Source organism: Crassostrea angulata, chromosome 8 (genome assembly GCF_025612915.1).
Source record: "Crassostrea angulata isolate pt1a10 chromosome 8, ASM2561291v2, whole genome shotgun sequence".
In the NCBI taxonomy this organism is placed as follows: Eukaryota; Metazoa; Mollusca; class Bivalvia; order Ostreida; family Ostreidae; genus Magallana; species Magallana angulata.
In genome coordinates, this window is record NC_069118.1 from 56,538,682 (window position 1) to 56,554,851 (window position 16,170).

The following is a 16,170-nucleotide window of genomic DNA, read 5'->3' on the forward strand; positions in this document are numbered from 1 at the left end:
AACTGATTGATGTAGAAAATGATAAATGATGATAAATTATTTGTGGATTTGGATAATTTAGAATGGTCTGGTTCTAGTGTACATTTTATTTGCTGACAACTGATTAAGCTGTTGTTGCTCAGTTTCATTGCCTTAAATGATGACCATTTGTATGTGTCCCACAGGAATCCCTGAAGATTATCCCCCAGGCCTACGTAGACTCCACCGTCAAAAATGCCAAGGTTCTGGATCGCTTCCAGTTTGAACGTTTAGGGTTCTTCGCAGTAGACAGAGATTCCACTCCTGCCAAGGTAAGCCAACAACATGTGTTCATACAGGTAAATAAACCACCAGGTAATGAACCCAACAGGTGTTACATACAGGTAAGAGACCATCAGGTGAGGAACCCAACAGGTGTTACATACAGGTAAATAGACCACCAGGTAATGAACCCAACAGGTGTTACATACAGGTAAAGAGACCATCAGGTGAGGAACCCAACAGGTGTTACATACAGGTAAAGAGACCATCAGGTGAGGAACCATCAGGTGTTACATACAGGTAAAGAGACCACCAGGTAAGGAACCCAACAGGTGTTACATACAAGTAAAGAGACCTTCAGGTGAGGGTCCTTACAGGTGTTACATACAGGTAAGTACATGCAACCCAACAGGTGTAACATTACTTATGAGTTATTTTTAAGTGATATAGTCTTATGTAATTTTGAGGTCATGAAACTTTAAACGGAAAATTTACACCTTTCAGTTGAATGGGAAAGGTATTTTGCATAGCGTACAGAACCTTTCACAAATCATAGACAAGCAGGAGTTCTGCTGTTTGATTATTCTAACAACTGTATATACAATTGTACAAATCCAGAAATTTTTCCAGGAGGTGGAAGGGGGGGGGGTCAAAGAGTGATTTTGTTTTCAGGGGAAAGGAGTTCCAAGTGTATTTTTTGCTAAATTTAAATTTTCTTTTGGAATTTAATGTTTGAATTAACCATCAGGGGGGGGGGGGCCTTGCCCCCTCCCCCCCCCCCCCCCCTCCCCCCCCCCCCCCCAACTGATCTGCACTTGAAGTTTGTGTATCTATAGTAGCCATTTCTTTTTTCTGTTGTAGATGGTGTTCAACAGGACGGTCACTTTGAAAGAAGACCCCGCCAAAAACTGAATATTTGTGCAAAGATCGTATTTATTAACAATTCAAGAGTTTCTGTGTGAGATTTGGACTCAGAGAGAAGAATAAAATTAAAGAAGGCTGTGGACTGATTTTAATTGTATTTTCTACAAGCCATACATTCAGAGCTTGAGTTACAATCTGAATTATTTACTGAATTCTCTGTGAAAGAAAATAATTTATTTATATCATAACCTAATTATCAGCAGTATAAATGTATATACAATATCATTACTGAAATACATGTATCAGGTAAAATTTTGAATTTTCTGAAAAATAAAAAAAATAAAAGAGTATTTCATATAAAAATTCTTTTTATATTTAAGAATAATCTTTTAAATATTAATTAGATTGATGATAAATCTTGGTTCTTGATAAGTCAAAAATCTAGCCGATACGTTGATCAGAACTATTGTCACTTTAAGGTAGCAATTTACAAAGCACCATTTACGACTGAAACACTACTAGATATTGTACACGTACAATATATTATATTGTGACTACTAGATATTGGATTGTGACAGTTGTGTGTGATTCTGCAATGTCAAGGACAGATTGGGAAACAGAATGGTGCAGTGTAAAATTATTGTGATAATTAAGATCTTACTACAACATATTATTTTCATGGCAGCTTTTTTGCCTTGCAAGGGAGAACTTTTTTATATACATTGCCCCCCTTTTCTGGCATTATGAATTTTTTATGATAATTTCAGATTTCTGTTTATTTGCAAAATATATTTAATAATTTTAAGAAAAGAAATGAATTTTAATCTCAATTATAGTATGCCCTTTATACGTGGTTCATAATATTGTAATGTATTAATTTTATGACCCCCCCCCCCCCCCGGCAAACTTTATTACCCCTCAAACCCCCTGGAAAAAAATTCTGGATCGTCGAATATATGAACGTTAAATCTAGATCTGCAAATCTGACAAGCTAGGCTCTACAACATACATGCAGATACGAGATAAAAACAAAATCTGTCATGTAAGCAATGTACAAGGTATTGGCATTACTTTAATTAAGAAACTGAGATTCCCCCACCTGTGGGTTAGCAAGAAGAGGGAAAGAAGGAATGAGTGAAAAGCTGAGGATAAGGTGAGAAAAAAGGGAGTAAATGAGAGAAGGTTTTTAAAATGAAAGAGACTAGTGCATGTTGTGACAGACCGGTTGGAATACCGGCGCCAGATAGTAAAGTTTGTAAACTAAGGATTCAAGAGCCCTGGGTTCGAATCCCATTCTGGTCCGTCATTACAGTGCTGCGTAATCTTTACAATCAATTCAGTAATTTGTTTACAAACGATGTTAATATAAGCAATAAAATGCTTTATTTGATGATTCATGCGGGTTATGAAGGTAGGGGTCGTTGCAGAAAAAATTACATAACCCGCTAACGTGGGTTATGTATTTTTTTGCAATGTCGCTAGTCGCTATCTTCATATCCCGCATGAATCACCGAAGAAAGCGTTTTATTGTTTAAATATTCTAAATGTTAAAGTTGTTTAAAGAGGCTGAGTGTTCAACATATTACACAACGACTTAAAATTTTAGATTTACTGTATTAGTTGTAATTTATTATAGTAAAGAATAATCCAAATATTTTAGTATCAAAATTTAACCACTTTCTTTTATCTTTATACAGAGATTGATACATGCAGACTTAAATTTGAAAAAAAAAATCGGTATCTTATTCGTCCTAATTAAGGCATTTTACCCGCATTATTCTCTCATCTTCTTTCATATAATTAGTTAAATTCAGCTGGATAGTATACTTTGTGCACATAAGCAGAGCGTAGATTTTTGTCTGCAGAGAACATAAAAACTCGTGAGCTTTCGAGGGCTTCGCCCCCTGGTCCCCACCAGGTCTTTGCCCTGCACCCACTGGGGGCATAAAGGCGGCTCCCAGACCCCTTGCTCTCTTTGGCTTGCACATCAAAAAGTTCTAGCTACGCCCCTGGACTCCGTGTAGATACTTCGGTGGATTGGATTAAACAGACCGTGCTGATACATGTATGTGGAATCTGGCTGTTCTTAAAAAAAACGAAACTGAAGTTTTCAATTTTGATAGACACACTGAACTCTTATGAAAATTGAAGAATTTATAAGTTTATATTATATATCCATGGATGCAATACATGCGCGGATCTAGAGGGGGTCAGGGGAGTCCAGCTCCCTCTCCCTTGCAAAATTCAAATTTCTTTAAATTTTAAGTATAAAATTACCCTCCAAAAATGTCTCAGACCCCCCCCCCCCCCCCGGGAAAAAAATTCTGGTTTTGCGCATGCAATATCGATGTGAATAATTCAATTGTATTCTGTTTTTAAATTTATAAAAGTAAGCTGTTTTCATTATACTTTATTTGAAACATTTTATAATTGAATAATTATTCGAAAAATTGCTCGTTTCAAGAGAGGGAACCAGTCTACAAACACGAGCGCAGACGACAGCGGACGTGATTGAGTCAGAGAAAACTTCTGTGGAAGAAGAGGTAGAGGCTTACGCATCAGGGAGTTTGATTTTATACACCAACTTATATAGTTGTATATTCATAATTTTGAGGGAATATTGCTGAAATATCACTGTCCCTCCACGTACTGCATTCGCTTAATTTTTGTTAGAACTGGTAACGTACGTACATGTATATATTGTGATACTCAGGTATACAGGATGCAAGAAATATCAGAGTATAACATCGATTTAATGATTAAGATTATTTTTACTGCTTTTCAACAAGTCAACAACTGCACTGGATGTAGGCTATGCCTGTCCATTTCTCAAGGTGGATGTAGGCTATGCCTGTCCACTTCTAAAAAGAGAAAAACGAAATGTATATATTGATTTTACCCGGAATGTTTGGTTTTGTCTTTTATTTAAACCATTCACGTGATTTTTACAGGGCGCCGACAAGGAAGAGTAAATGCAAGTAATCTATTATTTTACACTCGCGAAAATAAAATCTGAAAACACAAAAACATTTATTGTGGAACACATGTGGAAAGTTTTACTGAATTCTGTAGCTATATCAAAAAGTTATGAGCGATTATTAAAACCATGGTGCTCGCGGTGGCCTCTGATTTATGAAAATATGTTGAAAGTTATACTGTATGTAATTTCACGGCGTGTTAATTTTGAATGATTTTCTTGGTTCTAATTTGTGCAAATATGCATGTCTATTCACAAGACAATGCAAACTTGTTTATATCATGACGACCCGAGAATATATACATGTACAAGTTTAGCGAACCCTGCCTTTGGGGGGAGGGGTTAAAAAACTGCCGTTATATTATTCAATTTTAAAGAATTGGCGTGCATTTTCATATAAATTAGCATTGTCAGGTTCTAATAAAACTAATGCGGGTGTTGAATCATGGCTAAATTCATATTTTACTTTAATATTGGCGTTTTATGGGCATAATTTCATAGATTCTGTATACCGTATAAGCGTCTAAATAACTCATTTTACACAAAATTCGTATTACTTAAAAGCTTTTTTGGTTTACGACGATAAAACCAACTTTCTGGATAAGCTGCTGTATAGTTTTGGGGCAGTTTGGACGGTCCGATACACTATAATCGGGTCGCTGTTTGATGTTCTACGAAATTTCAGAGGAAATCTGGGCTAATTTTGTATGCGCCATTGACAGCAAAATAAGAGAGGTGCCGGCCACAAAGGCTCATTGTTGGTGATTTCTAATCTACACACATCGATAGAACACCAAAAAACTCCACTTAATGACTTAAAACACATCATAACAATTTTCCTTCAGGTTGCACAACACTATTAATTTTTACTATATATTCTTACCAAAATTACGCAACTTTAGATACGGGTAGCAAGTTTAAAACAAACTTCTGGGTAAATTCCTCTTTACAACTTTTAAAACAATTGTTCCTAACCAATTTAGTAGCAGAAAACACACAGCCATCCACAAAGGCACGAGAGTTTGTTTACATCAAAGTTACACATGTGCTTGAAAATCATGTCCGAGCCCTTTCACACCCCTGCCTAAACAACTGGCATCAAAAATTCAAGTGTCCTCGTATTTTTACAAGGGTGGGAAAATCAGGCATTTTACATGTTGTTTTTTATCTCATAAAAAAGTACAGTCCCTGTCGTTGGCGGAAAACTCCTAAAAACGAAGGGGAATTCGGGAATTATTTTCACTCAGCCATGTTTTGACGTGAACCTTCGAAAAAATAGTGTTGTGATACCTAAACACGAACTAGGAAGAGAGAACATGGACGTTGTCGCCATTTTGTGTTGTAGGGCTTTGTGGGTGCGTAGTTTGTTAAACGTATCAATGTTATTACTGATTGTTGAAGATTTATTGTAATCTAATGCTATAACAGAGTAGGCGAAATTATTTGCCTAAACTGTACCAGTTTATTAATAACGTTAGTTTTGAGAGAATCCTTAAAATGTCGCTGTCCTTCCAAATTGTCTAGGCCTATAGCTTGATATCTATTGGCTAGCATATCATGATACTAAAATCATCCAGTCATCTTTTTAATCTGATAAGATAATTTAATAAGATTAATGTGACTGCTATTGATAATTCAACTTGTCAGACATTAAAACTAGCACAGTTCTTATCGTTGCCCGGAATGTTTGGTTTTGTGTTGTATTGAAACTACTCAATCACGTGATTTTATACAGGAAACCTAACCAGGAAGAGAAAACACCAAGCGCATTGTCGCCATTTTGAGTTGGAGGTAAAAAGGTTTGTAATTTGTTAACTGTAGGTATAACTATTTTCTGATTAAGTTGATAATATAAACCTAGTGTTTTATCTGTACTGTCGTGCCCCCAATTCTTGCTGAGTACCATTTCTCACCAGTGCATTGTTACTTCATATGTCATATATGATTTTATGTTGTGATGAAATGACATAACTTGCACTTGCGAGAAATGGTCCATGGCAAGATTTGGTTGTTTGCCAGTAATTGTCAATTAAGTTTTTTCTGATAAAATTTGGCCGTTGTCTGTCATTGTTGTAAACTTTTCACATGTTCATCTCCTCCAATACTTTTAGGTCAATTTCATCCAAACTTGGCACAAAGCATTATTGGGTGAAGGGGATTTAAATTGGGCCACATGTACACCCTTTTAAAAGGGGCTGTGATTTTGAAATATTGAAAATTTGCTGTTGTTTTGGTTGTTTTTTTTATTTTCTCATAAACCTGAAAATAGGGTGGGGCAACAATGGGGGTTCAAATTTTTACATGGGAATCTATAGAGAAAAATCTAATTCTCAAAAACCAATCTGTCTGAGAATCTGTAGCTTGTGTGAAAGAACTCAGGGATTGTAGATTCAAGTGTTTAAATCATGATTCCTGGGGTAGTCTTGGGCCACTACAGGAGGGTTGAAATTTTACACAGGAATACCAAGGGCAGAAACTTACTTAAACACCATAGTTGCCTGAAGGGCTACCAGATTTTATAAATGTATAAAGAAAAATCTTCTTAAAAACTAATTGGCCAGAAAAGCTGTTACTTGTGTGGAAGCATCCTCAGATAGTGTAAATTTAAGTTTGTTTAAAACATTGAAAATTCTCGCTCTCCCTTTCATTCAGATCATGCTCGCCTTGATTAAAAAAATAGCTGAGAAGTCATGATTGTGGACTTTTTAGCTCACCTGAGCCAAAGGCTCAAGTGAGCTTTTCTGATCACAATTTGTCCTTTGTCTGTCGTTGTCGTCGTTGTCGTCGTAGTCGTTAACCGCCACTGGGCAGATTTCAACCAAATTTGGCACAAAGCACCACTAGGTGAAGGGGATTCAAGTTTGTTCAAATAAAGGGCCACGCCCTCTTTAAAGGGGAGATAATTGAGAATTATTGAAAATTTGTTGGTATTTTTCAAAAATCTTCTTCTCAAAAACTATTCGGCCTGAAAAGCTAAAACTTGTGTGGAGGCATCCTCAGGTAGTGTAGATTTAAGTTTGTTCAAATCATGGTCCCCGGGGGTAGGAAGGGGCCACAAGAAGGGGATCAAGTTTTACATAGGATTATATAGAGAAAATCTTTAAAAATCTTCTTCTCAAAAACTATTAGGCCAGGAAAGCTTAAATTTGAGTGGAAGCATTCTCAGATAGTGTAGATTCAAGTTTGTTCAAATCATGGTCCCTGGGGGAAGGGTGGGGCCACAATAGGGGGATGAATTTTTACACAGGAATATATAGAAAAAATCTTTAAAAATCTTCTTCTCAAAAACTATTAGGCCAGAAAAGCTCAAATTAGAATGGAATCATCTTCAGGTAGTGTAGATTCAAGCTCGTTCAAATTATGGTCCCTGGGGGTAGGGTGGGGCCAAAATGGGGGGATCAAGTTTTACATAGGAATATATAGAGAAAATCTTCTTCTCAAAAACTGTTAGGCCAGGAAAGCTCAAATTTGAATGGAAGCATTCTCAGGTATTGTAGATTCAAGTTTGTTCAAATCATGGTCCCTGGGGGTAGGGTGGGGCCACAATTGGCGGATCAAGTTTTACATAGGAATATATAGAGAAAATCTTTAAAAATCTTCTCAAAAACTATTTGACCAAGAAAGCTCAAATTGGCGGGTAACCATCCTCAGATAATGTAGATTCAAGTTTGTTCAAATCATGGTCCCTGGGGGTAGGGCGGGCCACAATGGGGGATACATTTTTATACATAGAGAAAATCTCTAAAAAATCTTCTTCTCAAAACTATTAGGCCAGGAAAGCCCAAATCTGAGTGGAAGCATTTCCAAATTGTATAGATTCAAGTTTTTTTAAAATAATAGTCCAGTGGTATGGTGAGGCCACAGTGGGGGATGCATTTTTACATAGGAATATATAGAGAAAATCTTTAAAAGTCCTCTTTTTAAAGACCATTTGGCCAGAAAAGCTTTAACTTGTGTAGAGGCATCCTTGGGTATTGTAAATTTAAAATCACAGTCCCTAGTGGTAGGGCAGGTCCGTGATGGCAGTTTAAATTTTTACATAGGAATATATAGAGAAAATCTTTAAAAATATTCTGGGAAAGTTTTTCGGTCCAAAACTCAGTACTTAGTGTGAAAGCACAGGTTATGCAGATATAAGTTTGATGAAACCATGATACCCTAGAGAAAAGTGGGGCCACAAAATGGGGGGGGGGGGGGGTATATACCGTATTTTTCCGACGATTAGTCGGTATTTTTTTCCTCTGAAGCAGAGCACCCGACTTATCGTCTTGTTCGACTTGTCGTAGGCTCGTAGTCAGAAATTTTTTAAAAATAGCATTAAAAATCTTGGTTTTAATCATCTTGAGTTGGCTGTGTGATTGAAAATTACGTTGTTGAATTCACTGTTCATCTTTAATAATTATCATTTTCACTCATCTGTCAACACTTAAATACATAATAATAACAACAGTTATTAAAAAATGTTACATTGTCTTTAATCAATTAAAAGTTTTACCGTTCCGTTTTTATAAACACATCGTCACATGATTCTATGTATCACTAGTAGGAAGATAACATTGCGCAGTAAAATTGAAACCAAGTTTGAATGGAAGAAAATATTGCAGTAGGTCCGGGGGATGTTTTTTTTAATTTTAATTATTTTATTTGTAAAGAGTTGTTAGTGGAAAGTATAAATCAGAAATATTTAATGGTCAAATTCAATCTTAAATTACGTAATCGGCAATTATCAATACTACTGTTTATACAATAGGCTGACACCGGTTGTGTTAATAATCTTGCCCTAAGGCTGAGATCTTTACGGCAATTTCACTCCCTGTGTATATAAAGAGTACCGTTGTAAGAGTGATTATAGTTCATTGATTAATTATTGTCCAATTCGTTGATTATTGTTAGATAATTTTTTTAGGAAACGTATGTATGTCGTATATCGTCATTATCAAGTCGTACAAATGATCGATTTATTTCTAACAGTGTCTATCTAAAACAATAGCGTGTAACTGCATTACTGGATACAAAATAAACAAGTTTCATCAAATCATAGTAATTGCTAAGCTTTCTGCACTTGAGACCCCCCTTTGAAGTCCGACACGAGACAGGTGCATGCCTATGACACCGGAAATTGTTAAACAAACATTGACCACGCGCCGAGTCAACAGGTGGCTGGTTACGTAATGGCGAATACACTGGCGATAGTCAGAGTGGATACTTATTTTAATGCTTGGGAATAAAATATTTCTGACAAAGTAAGTTTAGTTTTGCATAACACGCGATATCGGGAATTGTTTACAATGCAAGCGACTTTGTAGAAGTTGCCGGTATTTGAAAATTTGATGCATAAGTATAAAGCGTAATTGTTTAAATGTTAATCATTAATAATACTTGGTAGCAATATCGGTGACATCGTGGCATCATACACTGATAATGTTACTGCAGTTTTATAGGCCATTTTGAAGTGATAAGATCGACGTATGGTCTGCGATCGACGTATCGTAGGATTTTGTTAATATTTTGGCTAAAAATGGGCAATTCGACGAGTCGTCCGCATCGACGAGTCGTCGGGAAAATACGGTAGGAATAGAGAAAAATCGTCTTACAGGTACAACAACAAAAGGGGCTTGGTATTTACCAAAAGAAAGAGGTGGATAAAAATTGGCAGATTTTCAATTTTTTTAGCAAGATCTACTGTACTTAGTTGTCAAGATATTTTGAAACTGTAATGCTAATTTGATCAGAATTAAGGCAATTGTTGCTCAGGTGAGCGATGTGGCCCCTGGGCCTCTTGTTAGATTTAATAACTGTCTTTTTGTAAAAATGGCAGGCGAGCGGCTGCCAAATGGGTCATTGTACAGATAACTCCTCCTACAGTTTTCAAGATAGGAAGTTGTTCTTTTGCAGATCAATTGTACAGATATCAGAGGTGTGCATATTGCTAGGATTTTGATTTCCGATAATTTATGAAAAAAATAACAGCTTTTGAACTTAGTCATTAACATTTTTGGGCAAAATATTGCATAAAGGGTAACCTCATTGTACGGATAACTTCCCATACAGTTCTCAAGATAGGAAGTTGTTCTTTTGCAGATCAATTGTACTCATATTAGATGTGTGCATATTGCTAGGATTTTGATTTCCGATAATTTTTTGGGGGAAAAAACCCAGCTTTTGAACTTAGTTTTTAAAGACCCATTCACTGTAAATATCAAAATTTGTTGGCCAGGCATAGTCATCGATTTTCTTCTTATTTCGTATTTTGATACCCTTTGGTGAATTGAGATGCAAGACCACTTTAAACGGTTGTTATGGGGACCGGTTGGCATTGTAACAGAAGCAAACGATTAAAGATTAGCATAAAAAATATTGTGAATTTAAAATTATTGAAATAGTTTAATAGTGTTACCATGGTAACTAAACAGCACTTCGAAAATACTATTTTTTTTATTTTATTCGAACTTAAATAGCTTTTAATGGAAAATAATTAAAATCTTGTCCCGACAACAAAGATAATATATATATAGATATATATATATATATATATATATATATATATATATATATATATATATATATATATAAAAAAATATGAAATCCGTTACACCGAACGAACCTATCAAATTTAATAAAGCTACTTCTTTCCAAACTATTTTATTTTCATAAAAATTAAAATTTACTAAAGGATGAAAATATTGACAATGACAGTAAATGTATACTTACAATTGGCATGGTTCATGTAAGTTTTAATAGTATAGAAATCTATTGATCATAATCATCATATATTCAACAGAATATAGAAACACTGAACATAATTGTTTAATTCTATGCATAACGGGGAAGTAACTTCATTAAAGTTAGGAACTTTATATTTCCAATAGAAACCGGTGCTGTTGTCTAATAGTAGCTGTAACAGAAGTTCTTTGAAATAAAATCTTTACAGTTCTTTAATAAATGATTAAGATGGGAAATTCTGAACAGCAAACTGTATAGCGTACTAATATCAAGTAATCTGTGGCTTCAATTTCTTAGAGTTATCTTTAAATATGGTGCAATCAAGTTCAATAGACTAGTTTGCTTGGACAAGTGTCCAAATCGATGACATTTAATTGCTTAGTTTAATGGAAATTCTTTATTTTATAGAAAAATAGACTGATATTTAAGTGTCAAAATTTGTGTTTTGTTCCGTAAGGGTTGTCAACTACTATACTAAGCTAAAATATTTCATTATAAGGGCATTTCGTTCAATGTGCGAAGAAAAGTACTTACTATATTGGCCATTTTTTTTTCAGCTAGTAGCTGTATAATTTTCGAATAGAGACAATAACTGCATTATTTTTACCAATAGCAGCCATTTAGTTACTACTCCGTGTGTTTGGAGTTAAAGCAAGCAGTGCTTGCCGACATTTGTATATTAAATGATATTGTCCTACATGTCCTGCGGACCTGGTTTAACAGGTTGGACCAATCACCCAAATTGGTCACCATAGCCTGTTTGGGATATAATGTCTCAAATAGTCAGTCACATTCTTTAAACAAGTTATATCTATGAGAAATTAATTTAAATGTCTCCCTGTCATTTCAGCTCTTAGGTGTCCTGTTTGCAACAAGAACAATATTTTTCTTTAAAAAATACCAGTTTTATAAGAAATAGTCAAATGGACAAAAAACTAAAAGTCTTTTTATTTTTTCAGAACATGAGTAAAAGTATCTGACCATGGACAAGCGCTGGGCCCAGGATGTGTTACGGTGTCGTCTCTGTGAGACCCCGGGCCCCCCTATGTACTGTGACATTTGTCACATACATCTTTGTAAAGCCTGTGTGGGGGAACATCTCTCTGATCAATCCAAAGAACACAAAGTGCTGCCATTTGAAAAGAGAGGATCAACTCCTAAATGCCCAAAACATTCCACAAAACTATGTGTACTTTACTGTAAACAATGTGGCATTCCTATTTGTACAACATGTCTTTCCTCTGAAGAACACAGTGGCCATAAATATATTGAAATATCTAAAAACATTGACAGCAAGAAAGAATTAATTCAAAAAGATTTACAAGAACTAGAGAATTCCATTTATCCCAAATACAAAGAAATTGCATCCATTAACCAAGTCCAAAAATCTGCTCTGAATGAAAACTCCCAGAAATTAACAATAGAAATCGACAAACATGGAGAAGACTTGCACAGAGAAATAAACACCATTATCAGAAACATGAAATCTAACGCGGAGGAAATGGACACCAAACACCTGGCTGTCTTAGACAAACAGGAAGATGAAATCAAACACACCATTTCTGAAATCACACAGACCATTACTGAACTAAAGACGTTACTGGACTCCAACGATGTCAGCCGTGTCTCTGCCTACAAATCCAGGAATGAGGAATTCAGAAGATTGCCTCCTAAACTCACAGTGTCCTTACCAAGTTTTACCCCTCAGAAGATCAACAAAGGACAGCTTTATCAACAGTTTGGTTCTCTGTCAGCGTCATCTATTAAAACAGAAGAACAAGTCTACACCATGGATTCCCCCGGTGCTGAGTCCTCTCCCCCGGACAGACCGCTCATTGATGTACCACGGATCATCACACAGATAGACACCGAGAAAATAGGATTCCTTATTTTATTACACAGTGTGTCCTGTGTGAGTGATGAGAAGATGTGGACGTGTAGTAATGATGACAACATCATGAGACTGTACAACCTCCGTGGGGAACTAGTGAAGTCAGTCCAAGCCAAGTCAGGGAACCGTCAACAGGACATAGCAGTGACAAGGAGTGGGGATCTAGTTTATACTGATGGAGGTGATAGAACTGTGAACATAGTGAAGAATAAAAAGATAAAGACAGTGATCAAACTACGGGGGTGGAAACCTTGGGGTGTCTGTAGTACCTCCTCTGGTGACCTCCTGGTTGTCATGGACAGTGATGATTATAAACAAACAAAAGTTGTGTGTTACTCTGGCTCCACAGAGAAACAAAGTATTCAGTACGACGACAAAGGACAACCTCTCTATTCATCTGGTGGATATAACATTAAATACATCAGTGAGAACAGGAACCTAGATATCTGTGTGTCAGACCATGACGCCCGTGCAGTAGTGGTGGTCAATCAGGCCGGGAAACTCCGGTTTACCTACACTGGTCCTCCCTCTACTACCGAGGAACCATTCTATCCACTCGGCATCACAACAGACAGCCAGGGTCGCATCCTAACAGTAGACCCTAACAACGCCCGTATCCACATCCTGGATCAGGACGGACAGTTCCTCCGCTACATTGACAACTGTCATTTACAGGATCCATGTGGTTTATGTGTGGACACCAGAGACAACCTCTTTGTGGCTGAGAACACAGGTACAGTGAAGAAAATACAATATGTGTAGAACATTACACAGCAGTGTAACATTGTTTATATGTATTACATGTTGACAAACTGACTGTCTGTATATATATATAACATGTATTAGCATAAAGATAATTAATTATATTATATAATAGAGTCATGCATATAAAATGTACGTCCATTTAGTTCATGTCAACAATATCATTGTTTTGTTTATCATGTTTATACATCATAATAACAAACTGTTTTAGTGTAGTGATTGTATTGTCAATGAATTAAATGTTTATACATTTAATGTCTAAACAAACTGTGTACATTATAAGAATACAATCAGAGAAACCTTGTTTGGTATTTGTCAAACAAATCAAAACATTTTAATGTTGATAAATATCTGTAAAAATCTTTTTTAGCTCTCCTTTATCATGTTTATTTTAAGTTGAGTTACTTTCAATCATTTTAATATGAATAGAAATATAAATCATACATTTTCTTTTCTCAAAGCAGAAAAACTGAAGGTACCACATTTGTTGAACATTTGAGTGGTGTTTATTTGATCTTTGTCCATTAAAATTTCTGTCACTGAAGATTGAGTAACTTTTGTTTCTTACACACTAGTAATAAACCCTGCAGTTGTACATTGTGTACTTAAAATAATGTGTTTTTATGTCTAATAATGATTTTTAAACAACTTTGTTAATTGGTTTTAATTAAATTTTCTTTGACCCCATCATTTTAAATATTACAGCATTAAAATGTACTTTCAGATTCAAAGGAATAGAGCAAAATGTCTGAATATTTGCGTGATCTGGTAAAAATTGTTAAGACTGAAACATTTTTAAATTCTCCTCAGAAATTGAAACGGTGTTGTTTGTTGCACCGCAACATTGGAGATGTTATGCCCCGTTTTCTTTATCAATGATTATGTTCCCTTTAAAAAGTGTGTAATCTACTTAGATTGTAGGTATTATAGGTGGGTAGATGATGTCGTCAATCCTTGTATACAGGCTGGCGGTTGTTATAGCATGTCCAGTTCAAAAGGTCAATCGGTCAGTAGATTATGTCAACAAGAGTCTTGTCCAATCGACGTCTCTTGAGCATTGATTGACAGTCATCGATTCCGACGATGTTGGTAAACATTAGGATTAAACATGCTGACAAGACGAAGGGTACATAATAAGGTCAAAGGTCACAAGGAGACGAAGGGCGAATAAGATGACGCAATGACTATTGATTTCATTGTTAATAAATACATTTCAATTTATTAAAACTGCAGGATTTTAGGAAAGAGTCAGTCTAATTTTTTTTAACAACGCGAAATTTTGATTGTGATTGAGCCCAAGTAAAATTTTCAGCGAAACTACTGACTTTTCATCTGCGCAAGCAAAGCGTTTCTGATCCGCTGACTTTTTAGGTCACTTTAGACGTCACTTTTGCCGTTATTATTCGTGTGTCGTGGTGCGACGTGCGTCGTTCGCCGTCTGTCGTCTTTTTAAAAAAATTATTTTAACTTCTTTTTGGAAAATGTAACGCCCATTTTTACTTCGGTTTAGAGCAACTCTAGGTTAAGAGGAAAGATATACTTACCAACCCAGGGGCCTCATGGACGGGGCCAAAAATTTGAAAAAATCTTGAAGTTCCTCTCTACTCTCACACATATATGAAAAAACTAAATGGTTATGGTGTCCATGAAGTCTTCTACCAAGATTATGAAATCCATGGCCCCTGTGTATGGTGTTCAAATCTTAGGGCGGGGTCAAAATATGTCCATAATGATTCTTATTACATTTGTACATTATGAAATTCACTGCCCATGGGACTTGAAATCAGGCTGTTTATTATAAAAAAAATTCAGGGGTGGTATGTGAACATATAGTGAACATGTATTTTTTTAAGCCACTTTAGTAACTCGGATATTCATCCTGCTATTGTCCGCTCTCCTTCCCACTTTTGATGAATCGACATTTGGGTTGATATACTCCAAAATGAAGCTCAAAATGCAAACATAGAACAACATGAACGGTATATCCAAGGGCTATAGTATTCCAGTGACCGCAAAGACCGGTGGGCCTCTTGTTTATTTTCCTGAAACGTTTGGTGGAATGTTTTGCTACGACAAAAAATTCTAATGTAAAGTAATCACTGCGTCAAGCTTTGGTTTAATTACAATTTTTTAATATCAAACTATTAAAAGCGTGAAATTTTCGGCTTTGAGTTTCTAAAATGTGACATTATATGAAGACGTTGATATACATATTACTTAAAATCTTGAAAATTAGCCGGATTTAATAATAAGCCGGTTTTCAAAATAAACCACCTATTTTAATTTTTTCACTAAAAATTACTCGAAAATAGAGCAAAAAATAGCCTGTTTTGAAATATGCCAGTCATGACAGTGCTATTTAGAAAAAAAACACGTAGTGTATTTTTTACATGCAAGATATTGAACACAGTATTATTTTAATTATTTTATTGTCAAAATTCCATGACATTTATAATTAGATTTAAAACAAAATTACAGAGACTACATCTTTAATTTGGAGTAGGTCTAGTAGTCGCCATTACTAAAAGCTCACTGTTTTAAAGATAGACAAGCAGAATTAAAGACACAAACATTTTCATTTAACTCTTACAGATGTTTAGCTGGATATTATAGAACAAACAAGTAGTTCACAATAGATTGATTACAAATTATTTGTTTCATATTAAACCGTGGTTTTGCTCTCGTCATTTTCCGGTATTTTGTTTGGATAATA

General features: G+C 35.5%; 2 protein-coding genes across 3 annotated transcripts in view; both read left to right on the top strand.

Annotated features, from left to right (window-relative positions):
* Positions 1-559, top strand: part of LOC128158466 (glutamine--tRNA ligase-like) — a 30,624-nt gene extending 30,065 nt beyond the window's left edge. The window contains exons 21-22 of the mRNA XM_052821322.1: positions 165-317; positions 407-559. Coding sequence (XP_052677282.1) covers positions 165-317; positions 407-544 — 291 coding nt within the window. The 3' untranslated portion in view covers positions 545-559. The remainder of the gene's footprint in view (positions 1-164; positions 318-406) is intronic.
* A 4,826-nt stretch (positions 560-5,385) lies between these two features.
* Positions 5,386-14,077, top strand: LOC128158467 (uncharacterized). 2 transcript variants are annotated; one of them, XM_052821323.1, is made up of 3 exons: positions 5,386-5,435; positions 5,815-5,880; positions 11,764-14,077. In XM_052821323.1, exon 3 carries the CDS (start codon positions 11,787-11,789, stop codon positions 13,455-13,457), a length of 1,671 nt encoding a protein of 556 aa, XP_052677283.1. In that variant the 5' UTR covers positions 5,386-5,435; positions 5,815-5,880; positions 11,764-11,786; the 3' UTR covers positions 13,458-14,077. The 2 variants fall into 2 exon arrangements, with proteins under 2 accessions (XP_052677283.1, XP_052677284.1); XM_052821324.1 differs by lacking the exon at positions 5,386-5,435 and having other exon boundaries at positions 5,815-5,872.
* Positions 14,078-16,170: the final 2,093 nt, after the last annotated feature.